This window comes from Aptenodytes forsteri, unplaced genomic scaffold (assembly GCF_000699145.1).
Source record: "Aptenodytes forsteri isolate BGI_AS27 unplaced genomic scaffold, ASM69914v1 Scaffold269, whole genome shotgun sequence".
Classification (NCBI taxonomy): Eukaryota; Metazoa; Chordata; class Aves; order Sphenisciformes; family Spheniscidae; genus Aptenodytes; species Aptenodytes forsteri.
Genome location: NW_008794418.1, coordinates 53,509 through 70,189, shown reverse-complemented (window position 1 = coordinate 70,189; position 16,681 = coordinate 53,509). Strand labels below are relative to the sequence as shown.

Genomic DNA, 16,681 nt, shown 5'->3' with positions numbered 1-16,681 from the left:
GCCGGCCGGCCCGGCGAGGAGCGGCGGCACCGTCGACCCGGAGGGTAGGGGCCCGCGCCGAGGCCGGCGTAATGTATGCTTGAGCACTACACCAGCTCGCTCGGGGCGCTGGCCGCCCTGGCTGGGGAGCTCTGTGCTCCCCGGTCGCCGGGCGGGGCGAAGGCCCGGAGGCCTCGGAATGAGCGCAGTGGTACCAGGTGCTCCGGGTGTGGTGCAGGGACCGCACGGGGACAGTGGTGTGATGAACACTTGACTGCTGCGTAGTGGGAACCCAGCAATCTCACCTGCTGCCAGACTAGAAGGGTTCTAGCATTGTTTTTTATTCCTAGTGATTTGGAAAAAAAGTTATTTATTCCATATGATACGTTTCTTATAAATAATCCTGAAAGGGTGATGCAGTTAGGCCTTGGATATTGGAATCTGGTACAGGAAGGTGTCATGCGGAACAAGGCAGTAGGATTTGAAGAGATGGGGGTTAATCAGTGTTGTGATGGAATCCAATTCTGTTTAGAACCTGCACTTGCACCAGGAGCCATGTGGTCAGCTGATGAAATTGCTGAGCTATGTTACCTGCATTATAGGACCAGACTCCCTAAGCAGGGGAAACCAGATCGAAACAGGGAATGGACTTCACTGGCAGCTGTTGTCAAAGTGGAGTCTGCAACCCAAAGAGAGGTTCTTCCTAGTCCAGGGAATCTGCAGGGTAAGAATGAGTTATGGGGATTTGGGGGGGGTGGTGGGAGGGAAGGGGGTGAGGAGGTGGCAGTCCTTGATGCTTTTTATTTAGTTATTTATTTATTTTCAAGATACCTTCTAAAAAAAAACCATACACCCCTTCCTGTTCCGTTTTAGTCTCCACCCAAATTCTTTACTCTTTGTGATTGTAAAAGCTTTTACAGCTTCTGTCTGGAAAGAGGTGGTTATAGTGAAAGGCTGTTCTTCCCCGCCTGTAACTAAGAAGATGAAAGCCTGCGTTTGGCTATTCAATAAGTGGCAAAAGTCTAGGCAGGACCTGAATTCCTAATGTAAACCCTTGCAAAAGTGTGTTTGGCTACTGTTTGAAAGAATCCTAGAAAGGTCTCAGTCCGCTCTCCTTTAACAGACTGTGTTATTACATTGTGTGTTTGTGTTAGTTCACCATCATCTTCCTTTCCCTTACTGGCACTTCCATGTTGTCATGCAGATTGTATCCCATGCTTCTCTCTTACATGTTTGAGGAATCCTATGCCAGTGTCCACTGTGTGTTGCCTTAGCATATGGAGCCTGTGTTAGCACTCCTGCTGTGGGATCACAGACTTTTCCTAGCACTGGTGGTTCTGCCTACTAGGTTCAGTTCTCCAGCTGATACTGTTTCCTTTCTGGAATGTCCAATGGCCTGCCTCCCTGTACCTTCTCTTCCACGCAAATGTTCTGTGTGTTGTCTTACCAGAATGACTGTACCAAAGCAATGCTTCTGGCGATAGTTTGTTCAGTTAATGTTGTTTCTTTTTTCAGTAACAAAGGAAGTTGTTGCTATGGGAACTGGAACAAAATGTATTGGCCAAAACAAAATGAGAAAAACTGGTAAGTATGATGTGAAATCCAAGAACAGACTACTTATGCTACCTTCTTTCTTGCTGGTGTCTTAGAATCAATGAAAATGTCCAAGGCATTGAGCTCAGACTTCTGGACTGAAGCCAGAAGTTTAAGGCAGACCTCACCTCGTCAAGGAGAGAGGGGCTTAGGCAGCCAGAATGGCTGCCCTAAAGTTTGCTGCACTTGCTGCCTTAAAGGTGAATAAACTTTTTTATATGTGGAAATGTGTAGTTTAGGCCCTGAGTCTGCATACCCAAAGACTTCATAACTAAAAGCAAAACAAAACATAAGCAAAATAATTGTGCTTCAGTCACCTGTTACAGTCTAGTTTTATTGTGGTCTGATGCAAAAGATAACTACTGCTGAGTTAGGGTAGGGGTGACACCAGAAAGGTACTAACAGGCTTTTTCTCCCTTACCATATATTCTGCAGCTAGATAGTTTTAAGTGTTTGTACAATAAATGTATGGGTAGATACATGACTTCCCACAGCTACCATTTCTTACCATTTATTGTAGGACTTTTCCTTGCTCTGCATGTCCATTTTTTAATTCAGAATGTATCTGTCCCCCCTCCTAGGAGAGGGGAGAAGCCATAGTAATTAATGCTGAAAAGTGACTAAGGAGGAAAAGTGTTTGTGACTATGAGGTACAGGGCTTTCTACCTTCTTTAGACTTCAGAGGAGGAGTAGAGCCAGATAGGAGAAATGGTTTTGCATGCATCACTTTCGGGCTATTTCATGTTCTGTATAATGTCCTTCATACTGAAATGAATTAGTGGAACAAAAGAGAAGAAACTAAATTCTGTATCTTAGATTTTTGTTGATGTTTCTTGTGACTTAGCCATCTTAGAAGAGTATTAATACAGACATTTTTCTGATTGATTTAGGAAAATTGTGATTAAACTGTTGTACTACTTACAACCTAGGTACTAAGAGTCAAAGTAGAAATTTGACTAGAAAAAAGTAAAGCTAGTTCTTCTCGCTGTTGTTTGTCTTCAGTGATCTTAAGTTTAGAAAATATTTTTCTCTTATGATAACATTCATTTATTTTTAAATTAACTTGGGTGGTAGGTCATGTTAATGGTTGCCTGTTAGAGAACTTTGAAACTTTAAACTTTTAGAACTGTTAAAGAGTACTTTCATCGCCTGGCCTTTTATTGCTGAAGTAAAAGCTGATCTACAGATCCTGTTCCTTTAGATACCACAATAGGCAGATACTGCAGGAAATGAGATGTGTAAACCTGGTAAATATCAGAATTATTTACAAGAAAGTAATTTAAATTGTAGGGCAAAGTGCAACAAGAAACTTCAACCAAAAGCTTAACAAACACTTGAAATTTTCTGGATGTTACGCTTAATCTGAGAATATCAAGATTTACTATTAAGAACAAACATCAGGAAGGTTTTGAAGGAAGCCAGTGTTTTATTCAACTCAAAGGATTTCAGATTTCAGAAGAGTGCAAATTTGGTATTTAAACAAGTCTCTTGACTTGCTGCAGAGCGAAGACTTTTATCCTTCATTTGTGTAGGCTATTGACCTCCTTTTGTAGTGATTGGAAGTTTAAATATCTTGAAATAGCCTAATACCAATGTTAAACCTTCAAATGCTAACGAATCTGGAGAACTGTCATTTGTCAAATTCTGCTTGCTTTGTTCGTCTCCTTTTCAGTAATGATACGTATGGTCTCATTTGGTTGTTGCTTTAGGAGACATTCTGAATGACAGTCATGCTGAAATTGTGGCCAAGAGGAGCTTCCAGAGGTGAGGCATGAAGTTTGCATGCTGTTATTCAGTGCAACTTGAGGTTGTTGTGATACAAATGGTTTTGACCTATAGCTGAAATAGCCAGATTTTGCAGCTTCAGGGATGAGAATGTAATGAAAGAGACGGTATTACTTCTGTGTAGGCAACACTTTTTTTTCCCTTTGTTAGCAGGAGTTTAACCTAATTTTTACACTTCTAGGTGGTGTTAAGGCCCTTTCACAAAAGCTTGTTTCTTTCTCATTCTTGTAGAGCCTCTGTACAAAGAAATAGGATCTGATTTCATGTGACGTCAATGCTGGTCTGATGACTAGTTGTCAAGGGTAGCCTTGCTGTTTCCGACATACCAGTCATCTTGTTCGCATGGGATAAGCTGGTTCAAGGAACTGAGCCAGGAGAACAGTAATGCTACAGGAACGAGTATATCTCGTGTGGTTTGATGCCACTAAACTGGCTCTCACAGAATTGGTTGGGTTGCAGTGCTGGTAAAAATACAGAGTGAGAGGAGGGGACCTTAGATACACGATTTGAGGAGATAGTTAACTCCACTGAAGCCAGCCCTTTGAGGTCTGTTATTAAGGGTCCAATGATGTGTTTGTGGAGTATGTTGGATCCCATCTATCTGTAGAAGCATAACTGATTGGCTCCTCATAGACTTCATCGGGAAAGAACAGGCACTAGTGGGCATCTAATTTTTGTTGTTTTCCCATGCATCAAAAATGAAGTAAATGTTTCATGAAAACTTTCTGCCTAACAGGTATCTTCTCTATCAGATGTGGCTGGCAGCTTCCCATCAGCAGTGCAGTATCTTTATTCCAGGAACTGAAACTGGGAAATGGAAACTCAAACCAAATATCATATTTGTTTTCTTCTCCAGTCATACCCCATGTGAGTATGCTGGAGTGAACCAATTTCATGGCTCCCACTTGTAGAATTTTTTCTGCCCCTTGCCTTTCTTTGGTCCTCTTTGGTTGGGAGTGAGAGTGAGGCAGTAGCTCATGTTATCTGTATGTGCCCTAAGATGTACTTGACTGGTCCTCCACAGATACATTTGGCATTTTATCTCACTGGATGTGATTCATGAGAACCCCGTAAATCCAATACTGCTCATTATATAGTGGAATGTTTCACGTTCTCTGTAAACAATAATGGCTACTATTTTCTTTTCCAGAAACTAACATACTTGTCAGGTCCTGTCATATTTCCTGGTTGCTTTTCTTTAAATGTTGTCTCCTTGGATTCAAATTTTAATAAAAAACATTGACATTTACCACAGTTCAAAAAAACCCAAACAAACCCAACACAACAACAAAAAAACCCCACCAAAAACCCCAACCAAACAAAAACCAACCAAACAAAAAAACCAAAACAAAACAGGACATCCCCCCCCAAGAAAAATCCAACAAAACCAAACTCCCAAGAAACAACAAAAAAAGCCCCACCCACAAAACACCACCACCACCCCCCAACCCAAAACTTCTTATGGAATGGAATGCAACTTTTTGTTTTGTCATGGAAAATGCTCTTTGTGTGTTTTTAAAAAAACAACACCACAAAGATGAGGATCTATTGGCAAAATGTAGGAAGGCGACCTCTTGGTCTACCAGCTTATCGGATGTCTCGATGTTACCACACTCTTACCAGCGTGTTCTTCAACTGCTAGTCTGTTACCAGAGCAAAGAAGTCTAAGCACTCTCAAAATATGCCTCATCAGTACTTCACATAGTGAATTAGTTGCTCGTACATTTTCATTATTTTTATGGCATTGCTGGAATATGCTATGATGGTTTTCTTTGTTAATGCAATATGAGAATAGAATCTAAATCTTCAAATTTAATAGCAAAAATAATTTCCTGACTGCCTTTTTCTCACACGCCTGTCAGGCTTTGTTTGCTTTGAGCTGAGCTTCAGAATTTTGGTCTTGAGCTTGTTTTAGGAATACAGATTAAAATTTCCATCCTTATTTGATAGGATGGAATTTATTCTTTAATTATTCTTTATAGTAATTATTCTTTAATTATTCTTTAGAGGTTTGTATTGTTTAGTTAGATCAGACTAGTTTTCCTGTGAGTCTTCAGCACTGCTTGTAGTCTGTCAAATGCCTTTGACACCTTTTGCTTTATAATCTTTGTTTTAAATTTTGCATTTTTTATTATTTCTTAGGTAGAATGCAGAAGTTGAAATTAAACACGTTGGCTCAAATTTCAGCGAAGTCTGATTCATCATTGTACAGGGCAATGTTGTTTGAAAAGTGTGTTCTCATAATTAAATTTTCCTGAGTGCAAATCTGTGAAAGCTAGTAGTAGCCATAATATTACTGGCGTGATGTGTTCCAGTCATGAGAGAGGTGTTTTTGGCCAATTTTGATGTTAATTCTTTTGTTCTAGGTGGAGATGCTTCTATTATTCCAATTAGTGAACCAGAGAACCAGCTTTCTAAGCCAGTGACTGGAGATGATGCAGCTGGACAATCAGCAGAGTGTATAAGTAACCATGATCGTTTGGGTCCAGAAGATAAAAGGAAATCAGAGAAAATGGCAAGTAATCATATAATCAAGAGAATGAAAACTGACAATGATGATTATTCTTCTGTAATCACTGAAGACCTGGCTGTTCAGCAAGTATCTGTGAAACGAGATGGCGACACAAATCCAAAGAGCTGTGACTCTTCTGCAGAGATACAAACAGCTAATAAGGAGACTGGCTTAGGGAGACCGAAGGTAGTAGATGTTTATAGAACTGGAGCAAAATGCGTACCTGGAGAGCTGGGTGATGCCCGGATACCTGGGCTAGGGTATCACTGTGTGGGATTATTACGAGTGAAGCCAGGTCGTGGGGACAGAACATGCTCTATGTCCTGCAGTGATAAACTGGCTCGCTGGAATGTGTTAGGGTGTCAAGGAGCTCTTCTGATGCATTTCCTGCAGTATCCATTGTATCTGTCAGCAATTATAGTGGGGAAGTGTCCATATAGCCAAGAAGCTATGCGGAGAGCAATTATTGAAAGGTAAGTTCTCTCCTTTGGAAATCAGATAGTGTGTATGGAGGCAATGAGTTATGGAAGACAACATGTGTCACACAAATATCAGGACTTTGCACCAAAGTAATTTGCAGAAAATGTGAATTTCTGCAAATTCACATTTTCAAAAAGTAGCCCTGTGTAGTATGGAGAAAAGGTGACTACTGCTGATGGATCAGACTTGAAGATTCACAAAAGAATTTCCATTAGATTCAGGATCCCCTTGGTTGTCCCTTCATGGAACAGTGAGAAGCTGTTACCCACCTCAGTTTTTCTAGAAGCCTTTCAGCAGAAAAAGCAGCCAGAAGGACACAAACTCAGCGTAGTGAAGTTTTTTAGCATAGTGGAGTTGAACTTTCCTTGCCCTCTTCCTGAATTTATTTCCTCAAGCAGGGTCAAGAAAAGTTTTAATTTATTCAGTTATCCATACTCCACAAAGTCATTCTGAATATCTATAAGTTTCCTTTTATAGAATTGTGTTGGTGAGCAAAAGCAGCTTTTATTTCTTGCAGGACCATTCCTAAAATTAAATTAAAAAGCCCCCAAATCCATCCGTCCTAAAGGCAATCTGACTGAAATTACTCCAAATGAATGCATAGGTAGACTTTTGCACTGTGGAAAAGATGTCTTTCTGGTTGTCCTTACAAACCTTTTTATAATTTAGCCTTAAATGAACTGCTTATTTCTTCTGAAGCTTTTGCTGATTTTAGACCCTGCTTTTGGACTTACTTTCCAGCAAGTAAAAGATGCAGTATTTTAAACTTGCTTTAAAGGGAATTGTAGTAAAACCAGTTTACTTTCTGCTGTCTTCCTAAGCTTGGATCCAAACTGAAAATTGTCCAGGAGGTTAATACTTGGGTCATTGCATATGCATACAAGTCCATCCCATGTAAAATTTCAAAATCGTATTGTCAGTCTGCTCTCAGTAGAGGTTTTTGAAAACTGTATCATGTGCCTTCAGGTGTGCTGTGCAGCCCATGGAAACTGAGTTCTAGACCTAATGCAGAAATTGCTGTGGAGTGGTGGAGTATATTTAGGTTTAGAAAGATGAGTGCTGTTTGGCAACCAGATTGGAAAGTCATGATTTCCTGTCAACAGTTGTTTCTATTAGCGTTGATTGTCAGTTTGTTGCTTTTTGAGCAAAACTTCATTCTTCTGGGACACTTTGCACTTGCATGCAAGCTAATATCTCATTGGTCTATTCCACCACTTTTATTCACACTGATTTGGGTGTGCAGTGCAAGCTTACCTTTTATAGTCTTCATGCATTCTGAGGGATGCGCTTCAGAATTCTACCATGAGACTCTAGGCCTTCAGCTTCTGTAAAGGATGAGGTTTGTGGCTCTGCAACTCTGGATTTGGCATACTTGTTTCTCATCCTCCGGCTCTGCAATATAAAAAGAAGTGGAATTTTTGAACCTGATTCACCTTTAGGAATGATTGAAATGGCAGATAGAGGAGCCAACAAGGAGAGGTACTGTGCTGGACCTCATACTCGCCAGCAGTGAGGGGCTCATCGGGGATGTGAAGGTCAAAGGAGGCCTTAGTTGCAGTGACCATGAGATGGTGGAGTTCAGGATTCTGAGTGGAGGGAGGAGAGTAAAAAGCAAGCTCACAACCATGGACTTCAGGAGAGCAGACTTTGGCCTCTTCAAAGATCTGCTTGGAAGAGTCATATGGGATAAGGCTCTGGAGGCGAGAGGGGCCCTTAAAAACTGGTTAATGTTCAAGGATCACCTCCTCCAAGCTCAAGAGTGGTCCATCCTGATGAATAGGAAATCAGGCAAAAATGTCAGGAGGCCTGCGTGGATGAACAAGGAGCTCCTGGCCAAACTCAAACATGAAAAGGAAGCATATGGAAGGTGGAAGCAAGGGCAGGTAACCTAGGAGGAATATAGAGGCAGTGTCTCTGTATGCAGGGATGAGGTTGAGAAAGCTAAAGCTCAACTGGAATTGAATCTGGCAAGGGATGTCAAAGACCAGAAGGGCTTCTCTAAGTACATAGGTGACAAAAGGAAGGCTGAGGAAAACGTGGACTTGCTGCTGAATGAGATGGGGGACATGGTTACACAGGATATGGAAAAGGCTGAGGTACTGAATGCTTTCTTTGCCTCAGTCTTTACTAGCAAGACCGGCCTTCAGGAATCCCAGGTCCTAGAGAATGGGGGGAAAGTCTGGTGCAAGGAGAACATACCTTTGGTGGAAGAGGATCAGGTCAGGGAATACTTAAGAACACTAGACAGGCTTAAGTCCCTGGGCCCTGATGATCTGCGTCTCCTGATGCACTCAGGAGAGCTGAGGGAGTTGGCAGATGTCATTGTGAGGCTACTCCCATTGATCTTTGATTGATCATGGTGGCTGGGAGAAGTTCCCAAAGACTGGAGGAAAGCAAATGTGTCTCCATTCTTCAAGAAAGGCAAGAAGGAGGACCCAGGGAACTACAGGCTAGTCGGCCTCACCTTGATACCTGGGAAGGAGATGGAGCAGCTAATCCTGGAAACCATTTCCAGGCACATGAAAGACAAGAAAATCGTCAAAAGTAGTCAGCATGGATTCACCAAGGGGAAGTCGTGCTTGACCAACTTGAAAGACTTCTATGATGAAGTGACTGGCCTGGTAGATGAGGGGAGAGCAGTGGATATTGTCTACCTAGACTTCAGTAAGGCCTTTGACACTGCCTCTTGTAAGATCCTCATAGAGAATCTGTTAAAGTATGGGCTGGATGAGCAGACAGTGAGGTGGATTGAAAACCAGCTGAATGGCTGAGCCCAGAGGGTGGTGATCATTGGACAAAATGTAGTTGGAGGTGTAACTAGCCGTGTACCCCAGGGGTCAATATTAGGTCCAGTCCTGTTTAACATCTTCATTAATGATCTGGATGATGTCGCAGAGTGTACCCCCAGCAAGTTTGCTGATGTCTCAAAACCGGGAGGAATGGCTGATATGCCAGGGGATTGTGCTGCCATCCAGAGGGACCTCGACAGGCTGGAGAAAGGTAGGAACCTCATGAAGTTCAACAAGGGGAAGTGCAAAGTCCCGCACCTTGTAGAGGAGCAGCCCCATGCATCAGTATATATGCTAGGGGCTGCCCAGCTGGAAAACAGCTTCACAGAAAAGGACTGGGGGGTCCTGCTAGACCCCAGGTTGAACATGAGCCAGCAGTGTGCCCTGGCAGCAAAGGCGGCTAATGGTACCCTGGGTTGCATTAGGCAAAGCGTTGCCAGCAGGTCCAGGGAGGTGATCCTTTGCCTCTGCTGACACTGGTGAGGCCACACCTGGAGTGCTGTGTCCAGTTCTAGGCTCCTCAGTACAAGACAGATATGGACGTACGGGAGAGAGTCCAACAAAGGGCCTCGAAGGTGTTTAAGGGATTGGAGCATCTCTCATATGAGGAAAGGCTGGGAGAGCTGGGACTGTTCAGCCTAGAGAAGAGAAGGCTCAGGGGGATCTTACCAATGTGTATAAATACCTGAAGGGAGGGTGCAAAGAAGATGGAGCCAAGCTGTTTTCAGTGGTGCCCAGTGACAGGACCAGAGGCAGTGGGCACAAACGGAAACACAGGGGGTTCCCTCTGAACATCAGGAAACACTTTTTCACTGTGTGGGTGACAGAGCACTGGCAGAGGTTGCCCAGGGAGGTTGTGGAGTCTCCCACCTTGGCGATACTCAAAAGCCATCTGGACACGGTCCTGGGCAGCTGGCTGTAGGTAGCCCTGCTTGAGCAGGGAGGGGTTGGACCAGAAGACCTCTGGAGGTCCCTTCCCACCTCAACCATTCTGTGATTCACTGAAGTGGTTCAGGGCACCTAACATGTGACAGCTTGTACTGGTCAGCTGGAAAAAGAGTAAGAGTTGTGTTAGACTGGAAAGGCAAAGCTTATGTGCATTTCCATGGTGGTAAAAAATTGTCTGCTGCTTTGATTTGAATTACATTCAAGATTTCATTTTCTCCCTACTGTGAGTAGCAGAGCTCTGATAACACAACCTGTCACCTCAGGGAAATTTATGTGGGAGGTGAAGTGCACTGCTGCTAAATGAGGAAAGTCATCTGCTGTGCACTGGGTTTCTTGCTCCTCGGATCCTTGAGTTGATGAAAACTATCCCAGCAATAAAAGGATAGGAAGTGGATATTTTTCGTGCTTAGGAGGGTGAATCAATGCAACAAAAGAATTGGCAAGCATTAGAGGACGGTAAATAGAACTGGGTGGAGTGGAGGGAAAGGAGAGCAAGAAAGAAACCGGGGAGCTAACCACTCCCTTTAAGAGGCAGTTACTAGACCAGTTCATCTGAAGGGTTTGACTTGGCTTAGTAACTCCTTTTCTCCATAGCCTTACATCCTTCTAGGATGGTTATAAAAGAGGTCATAATATATTAATAGGGGAAACTCTAGCTACCTGTCCAGTGGAGCTTACTGGATAATCCTTTCCTCACTCTGTAACACATGGGACAAGAATTTGCCCGGCCTTATTAGTCTTAGATTGCAAAGTCAGGCACCTTTTCAGACTATTACATCTGACAATATGAACCTCAGTCTTAATTCATGATTAAAACACATGCTGTTTTTTCCTCTTCATATGATCCTAATCCCATTCAGTGTGTGACAGTAATTTAAAGGTAACAAAGATGAGATTATACGTGGAACTGTAAGTATATTTTGTATCTTTCTAGTCTTTGATTATGAACCTTTAGGTTCATAAAACAGTTGTTACTGTAATATGTTTGACTATGTAAATACTTTGATTATTATTTTTCATTGTGATTGCAGAAGTATATTGCAGTTTTTATCCTGCATACTTTGTCTCCATCGATTATACTAGCTTTTAACTAGACCTTTTTAAAAATCAATTCATCGTGGTTTTTCTAGGACGGACAAGGTCTTAAGCTATGTGGCTTTGTTTTTTTTAACAAATACTTTTTTGAAGGGAAAAAAGCCCCCAAATCTCCTCATCTCTCTTCTATAACTCATGTTCAATTCAGTTTTGATGTAAAGTAACATGTTTTAGATTTTGAAGGGAAATTGCACAATATCAGCTTGTTTGGGAAGGCCAGACTTAAAATCACTTGCATTTTTCCATGTTTACTTTAGGTGTCAGCACATCTCATTTTTACCAGATGGTTTTCTCACTCATGAGGTTAAGCTGCTGCAATCGGATCTTCGATTTGAACATAGCCGTCAGGCAATTCAGGAAGTTCAAACTAACAGCAGAACAAAACTTGTTCCTTGTAGTGCAGGTGAGTTACCTTGGGCTAGTTGCGTAACTGTGTGCAAAAGTCCAAACAGAAATTAGGTGGTTTTGGTGGTTTCCTAAAACGGAACATCATTCATTGCCAGTGCTAGAGGCAAAGTGTGACTTAGAGCAAGAAATTAATTTCAGGCCAGAACTTAATTGTTAATAATTAATAATATTCAGCTCGGCCTCTAGTTCCCTGTAGGGAGTTTTCAGACTGAATAAACACTTGGTTGATGCCATTAAGAATTTATGATCTAAACAAAGACAGAAAATAACCAGCGAACGCAAAAGTTCTGAGGGCAATAAGAAAACAAAAATATCAAAAGGCTTCTTGTTTCAGTTAGTTTTGCATTCTCCTTGGTAATGAACAGAAGACTTGCCATGCTGAGTTATGCTTGCAATTGCTCCAGAAATCTGTGAACGTAGAAAGAATACAGAGTAGTATAGTGTGAAGGTTTAATTGATAGAGGTTTTGGACATTGCGTTTTTTGTCATGGTGATGAATGAATATGCAAGTCACGTTGTGATTTAGCAACATGGTCTCATTTGGGGAAAAAAAACCAATGGAACTGCCACTGTATGTATATGGTTAAGCAGTTTCTTTAAACTTGGACATGCCTACCTTCTGCTGTTGTGTACTTTTCTGGCTTAACTGGAAGTTGTTCTATTACAGTAGAGCTGATGATAAAATAGAATGGAAATAAAGGGTTCCTTAATGGAATTCAGATTCATTAAATTGGAGTCATTTAGAGGTGCCAGGAAGGAAAAGATTTCGATGGTGTGAGATAGGAAACAAAATCCATCATTGAAAAATGGTGCCAATTCACTTAGCAAAAAAGATCGGAAGTGAACTGTGACTAAATTCCTGTGTATGCCTTTCTTTCTGTACAGTTACTCAGGTCATTCTGTTAAGTAAAGATGCATGATGCTTTATCACACTTTTTTGCATATGTGAATTATGCCAGGTTGATTTTCCTTGAAGGGGTGAAAATCAGAATAAACTCTAAATTCAGGGCTGTTACACTGAGTATTGAAATATGCTTGATAGGAACGTTTCAGCTGGTATTTTTAAAAAGAAAGATGTGTTCTGTTTAATATTTTGAAGTTTGCGATAACTATGAAGAAATGAAAGAATATAAAATGTTTCCACTTTTAAGTAAATTTTTTGGGTTTAGATACTCCACACATGAAGGGTTTAATGTTTCATACCAGTTGTATCTATTTAATGTTATTTGACATCACACGGGATTTTAATTTAGTAGAGTGATACAATGTTGTACCTAAATCACAATGCAAGTACAATTTACACTTAGCAGAGTATGGCAATTGCAGCATACAGTTGAATCATAATACAAGTATGATTAACATAACCAGTCTCCGTAATATGCTTTATAATGTGTAGTTTTTGAACATCTTGAACGGCAAAGTGGTATCATGAAGGAGAGAAGCTCTAAAGAAAATAGTCTTTAGAGTTAATGCATGTGCAACTGTTTTGCCTGTTAGGAACACAGAGAAATGGGAGAACTTAAGGAACAAAAATTGTCTCAAGGCAGTAGAAGTTAAAGGAACTGTTGTTAGGCTATGGAGGGACAGATTGGGCATGTCAGTCAGTTTTGTTTCTGTTAACATGCTACTGATGCTTTGCTAATTAGTTATAAATCTGTAAGGTATGGCATGCAGAGTTTCAGCATTAAGAAGTTTACAGTCTAAGATGGTAATAAGGTTACCAGAATGGGGGTAAAGGATAAGGTTGTTGGCACTTGCTATCTCTTCCAACAAATTATTTTAATTTGACTACTAGCTAATAATATTTTTCAAGTAAAGTCTACAGATACTTGATGTATGTCAGTTATCAAACATAGAACTATTTAGAGTATACAATACACAACAAAATAATAGTACACAGTAAATTAATAAGGAAAACATAGAGTGACCGGTGCAAGTAGCTTGGGGGGAGTATTTCACAGCCTGATATGAAAATAAGCCATCTGACTTGGAAATTTCTTCATGCTTTGTCCAGACAGGATGCACAAAAGAAAGTAGAATCCCCCTAAAAAGGGGAGAATTGCAAAGCTGGAGGCCAAATACTTAAAGGCATGGATTCTCAAAGGACCTGATTAAGATGAAAGCGCTGTGTGTGTGTGTCTTTTTTTTTTTTTTTTTTTTTTTTTTTTTTTTTTTTTTTTTTTTTTTTTTTTTTTTTTTTAATTAAACAGAATTTACCTGTTCTTTTAGGTACTGGAATCCTGGCCCTAGAGAACCATGGTCCTTTTTCTAGTTTGAATTATTTTGGGAAGCAGCATAGTATCATGTGAACACATAGAATGAAAGGAACCGTTAAGTTCTGCTTTTGTGATGAGAGCATCTGCCTTGTTCATAATCCTTTCTTCTACAGCTATCAGTTGGAGTGCAGTCCCTGAGCAACCTCTGGATGTAACCTCAGATGGCTTCCGGCAGGGAACAACAAAGAAGGGGATTGGGAGCCATCAGAGCAGGTGTGAGAATGTTGTGATATCTGGATGCATATATCTTATTTGTTAGTGTACATGCCTCTGACAGCTCATGTGATGTGTAGTGCATTGTGAGAGCAGAAAGAAATCTAGGGAGTGGGGAAAAAGGGGAAAGGTAGGGAGTGGGAGAAAAGGAAGAGTCACTGTGTGAGGGAGAGAAAGGGAGTTGGAATGACAAAAGTTGAGTGAGGGTTAAGTTTATCGTATTTCTTCTTTGTCCTGTTGATTAAAGAGAGCATTGTAGATAATGGTGGTGGGGGACTATGATCAATTTTTATTAAAAGACAGCTTATTTATTGGTTAGCAGAATTTTTGCTTTGTATCTTTTGGGTTGATGACTGTGAAGGAAATGGGTGTGTTGCAGGTCCTCTTTTTACAGATTTCTTTTTCTGTAAGACTCAGGCCAGCTGACCTGGATGTGTGATTGTTAAAAGTGTTGCTTTGAAATGTGACTTTCTGCCTTAAAGTTTGGAAAGGTTATGAAATGCTTGCAGCAGATTCCTAACACAAAACATGTCACCTTTCTGATTGTCGTCTTGACACTGTGCTCTTTAAGAAACACCATAATCTTCTATCAACTATTAATGTTTAAAGAAACAGTTACATATTTTTCTTGTGGTTGAGAGGAATTACTTGTAAACACCTGCAGACAAATTTCTCCATCTCTCTACACTTTCCTCAGTTTAGGTGAGGTGACCAAAATTATCATTGGTCTGTGGAAGTTCAGCTTGAGGGTTGGGGTCATGTTTTGGTTGTTGGCTGCTTATACTACCAATTTATCAATGATCATATTGTTTATTTTTCCCAGGCTTTCTGGGAGAAAGAAGATAATCCTGACAGTAGTGAATAAAATGATAAGTAGAGCTTAGACAATTCTTTTGGAGAATTCATTCACGTGCCTGTGAGTTGCACATTCTGAGCTTCTTGAAGTTAGGCCTGACTTGACTGAAGTTTATCCTGGTATTTCCAAATATTCCCTGGAAAGAAGAGGACCAGGAACTTTGTGGTTTGTGACCAGTAGTGGTATCTGGGGTATCGTTAGCACAGGTGACCTGCATGACTTAGTGTGTCTTTTGAGACAGGCTTCATTTGCACTGTGGAATATTAGTTTTCAATATGTGGTGTGTCATGTATTCCAGAAGACGTGTGAAAGATCGAACAAACCAACCAACCCCTTTTTCTCAGTAGGCTTAAATTTATTATGTAGCATTTGTGTATCAACTCTAAAACTTTAGAGCCATCTGCTAGCTGCCAGTTTGCACAAAACTGTAGGAATTTAATTATTGTTGAGAGATCCTCCTTTCTTTTTTACATGTGCTTGAAATTCACTAAAACATTTCAAAAGTTATTAGAGAGGGCCTACAAGACTGTGATCGCAAAGATCTCGTTTCCTTAGGAAATCAGGATTAAAAACAGTGTCGAGGAATAAGTAAACTGTTCACGCTTTTGTGATAAATGGTCACAAAAGGAACTTCTATCAAGAAAATAAGGAATTTATAGCCTTATTGAGGGGTGTGTGTGTGTTTAATAATAAACAAGACTTTTATTTCTACCCTGTTTTTTCTCTCTCAAGGAATCTCAGGGTGATTGCTGGGGGGGTATTGTTTGGGTTCCCCCCCCAATATGCTAGATAACACTAAATATCAAGGAAGGTAAAGCTGACTGACTCAAAGGAATTTATAGGTAGATGTCTGGTACGTGCTTTTGTTAATGCTTAATTAACTAAAACACCAAAAACTACAATATGAACCTTTGACAGATTAACATGAAGAAATTTTAGAGCATCTTTGCATGCCAGTTTTGGGATTCTTAAAGAACATACTAGCAAAATAGGAAGGCTTTTTTGATTGGTGTGTTTTTCAATGCTTCTGGAGAATCAGCTTGTACATGTTGGAGAACTGAATCAGTCATTGTGAAGACCAGTGTATAAAAATAATTTAATTAAATAGAGAAAATAGCTGGGGCTCTCAAAAACAAACCATGATTTATAAACAGCTCTTCTGATTGCCTTCTCTTTGGGGGAAGAGAAGCTGACAGAGGTGCATATGGTATCTTTAAAAGACCTTTCAAACTTTGACTCACTTTATTTTTTGATGAGCCTCTTCATATTTAACTGCCCTGCAGCTGTTGCTGAATGTGTCCTCATCACCATTGTGAAAAGGACAGCATTGTTCCAGGTATTTCTGCTGGTTCTTTTATTTGTTCTGAATAATACAAAGTTTGTCAGTTTGAACAAGTTTGTTTGGAGTTCTTCTGTGCTTGTTTGATCACTTCTGGGACTAGTCATTCTGGCTCAACCTTGCTGTAGTTGCGAGCTGATGATGGTGCAGTCTCACACAGATAACAAAGTCGGGAAATTAAAATGTTCTCTCTACAAACTGACAGAGTGCTGGCTGGGACAATGAGGGCAATGTAGCTCTTTGTCAATATAACATTTAAAACGAAGGGAAGAGGCAGGTGGGCAGCTCGGATTGGGTAGGAAAAGTTAAATTGTGGAGAACTTTTTACATTCTTTGAGAAGTGAACATAATTTTTTTTTTTTTATAAAAAATGTTCAGCTGGGATCTACTGCTGTGAGCTGTAAGTAG

The 16,681-nt window shown here is 40.6% G+C and overlaps 1 protein-coding gene across 1 annotated transcript in view; it reads left to right on the top strand.

Annotated features, from left to right (window-relative positions):
* The first annotated feature begins 534 nt into the window (after positions 1-534).
* ADAT1 (adenosine deaminase, tRNA specific 1) overlaps positions 535-16,681 on the top strand; it is a 23,979-nt gene continuing 7,832 nt past the window's right edge. Inside the window, exons 1-7 of the mRNA XM_019474679.1 lie at positions 535-703; positions 1,495-1,563; positions 3,282-3,336; positions 4,094-4,224; positions 5,724-6,342; positions 11,439-11,584; positions 13,979-14,078. Coding sequence (XP_019330224.1) covers positions 535-703; positions 1,495-1,563; positions 3,282-3,336; positions 4,094-4,224; positions 5,724-6,342; positions 11,439-11,584; positions 13,979-14,078 — 1,289 coding nt within the window. The remainder of the gene's footprint in view (positions 704-1,494; positions 1,564-3,281; positions 3,337-4,093; positions 4,225-5,723; positions 6,343-11,438; positions 11,585-13,978; positions 14,079-16,681) is intronic.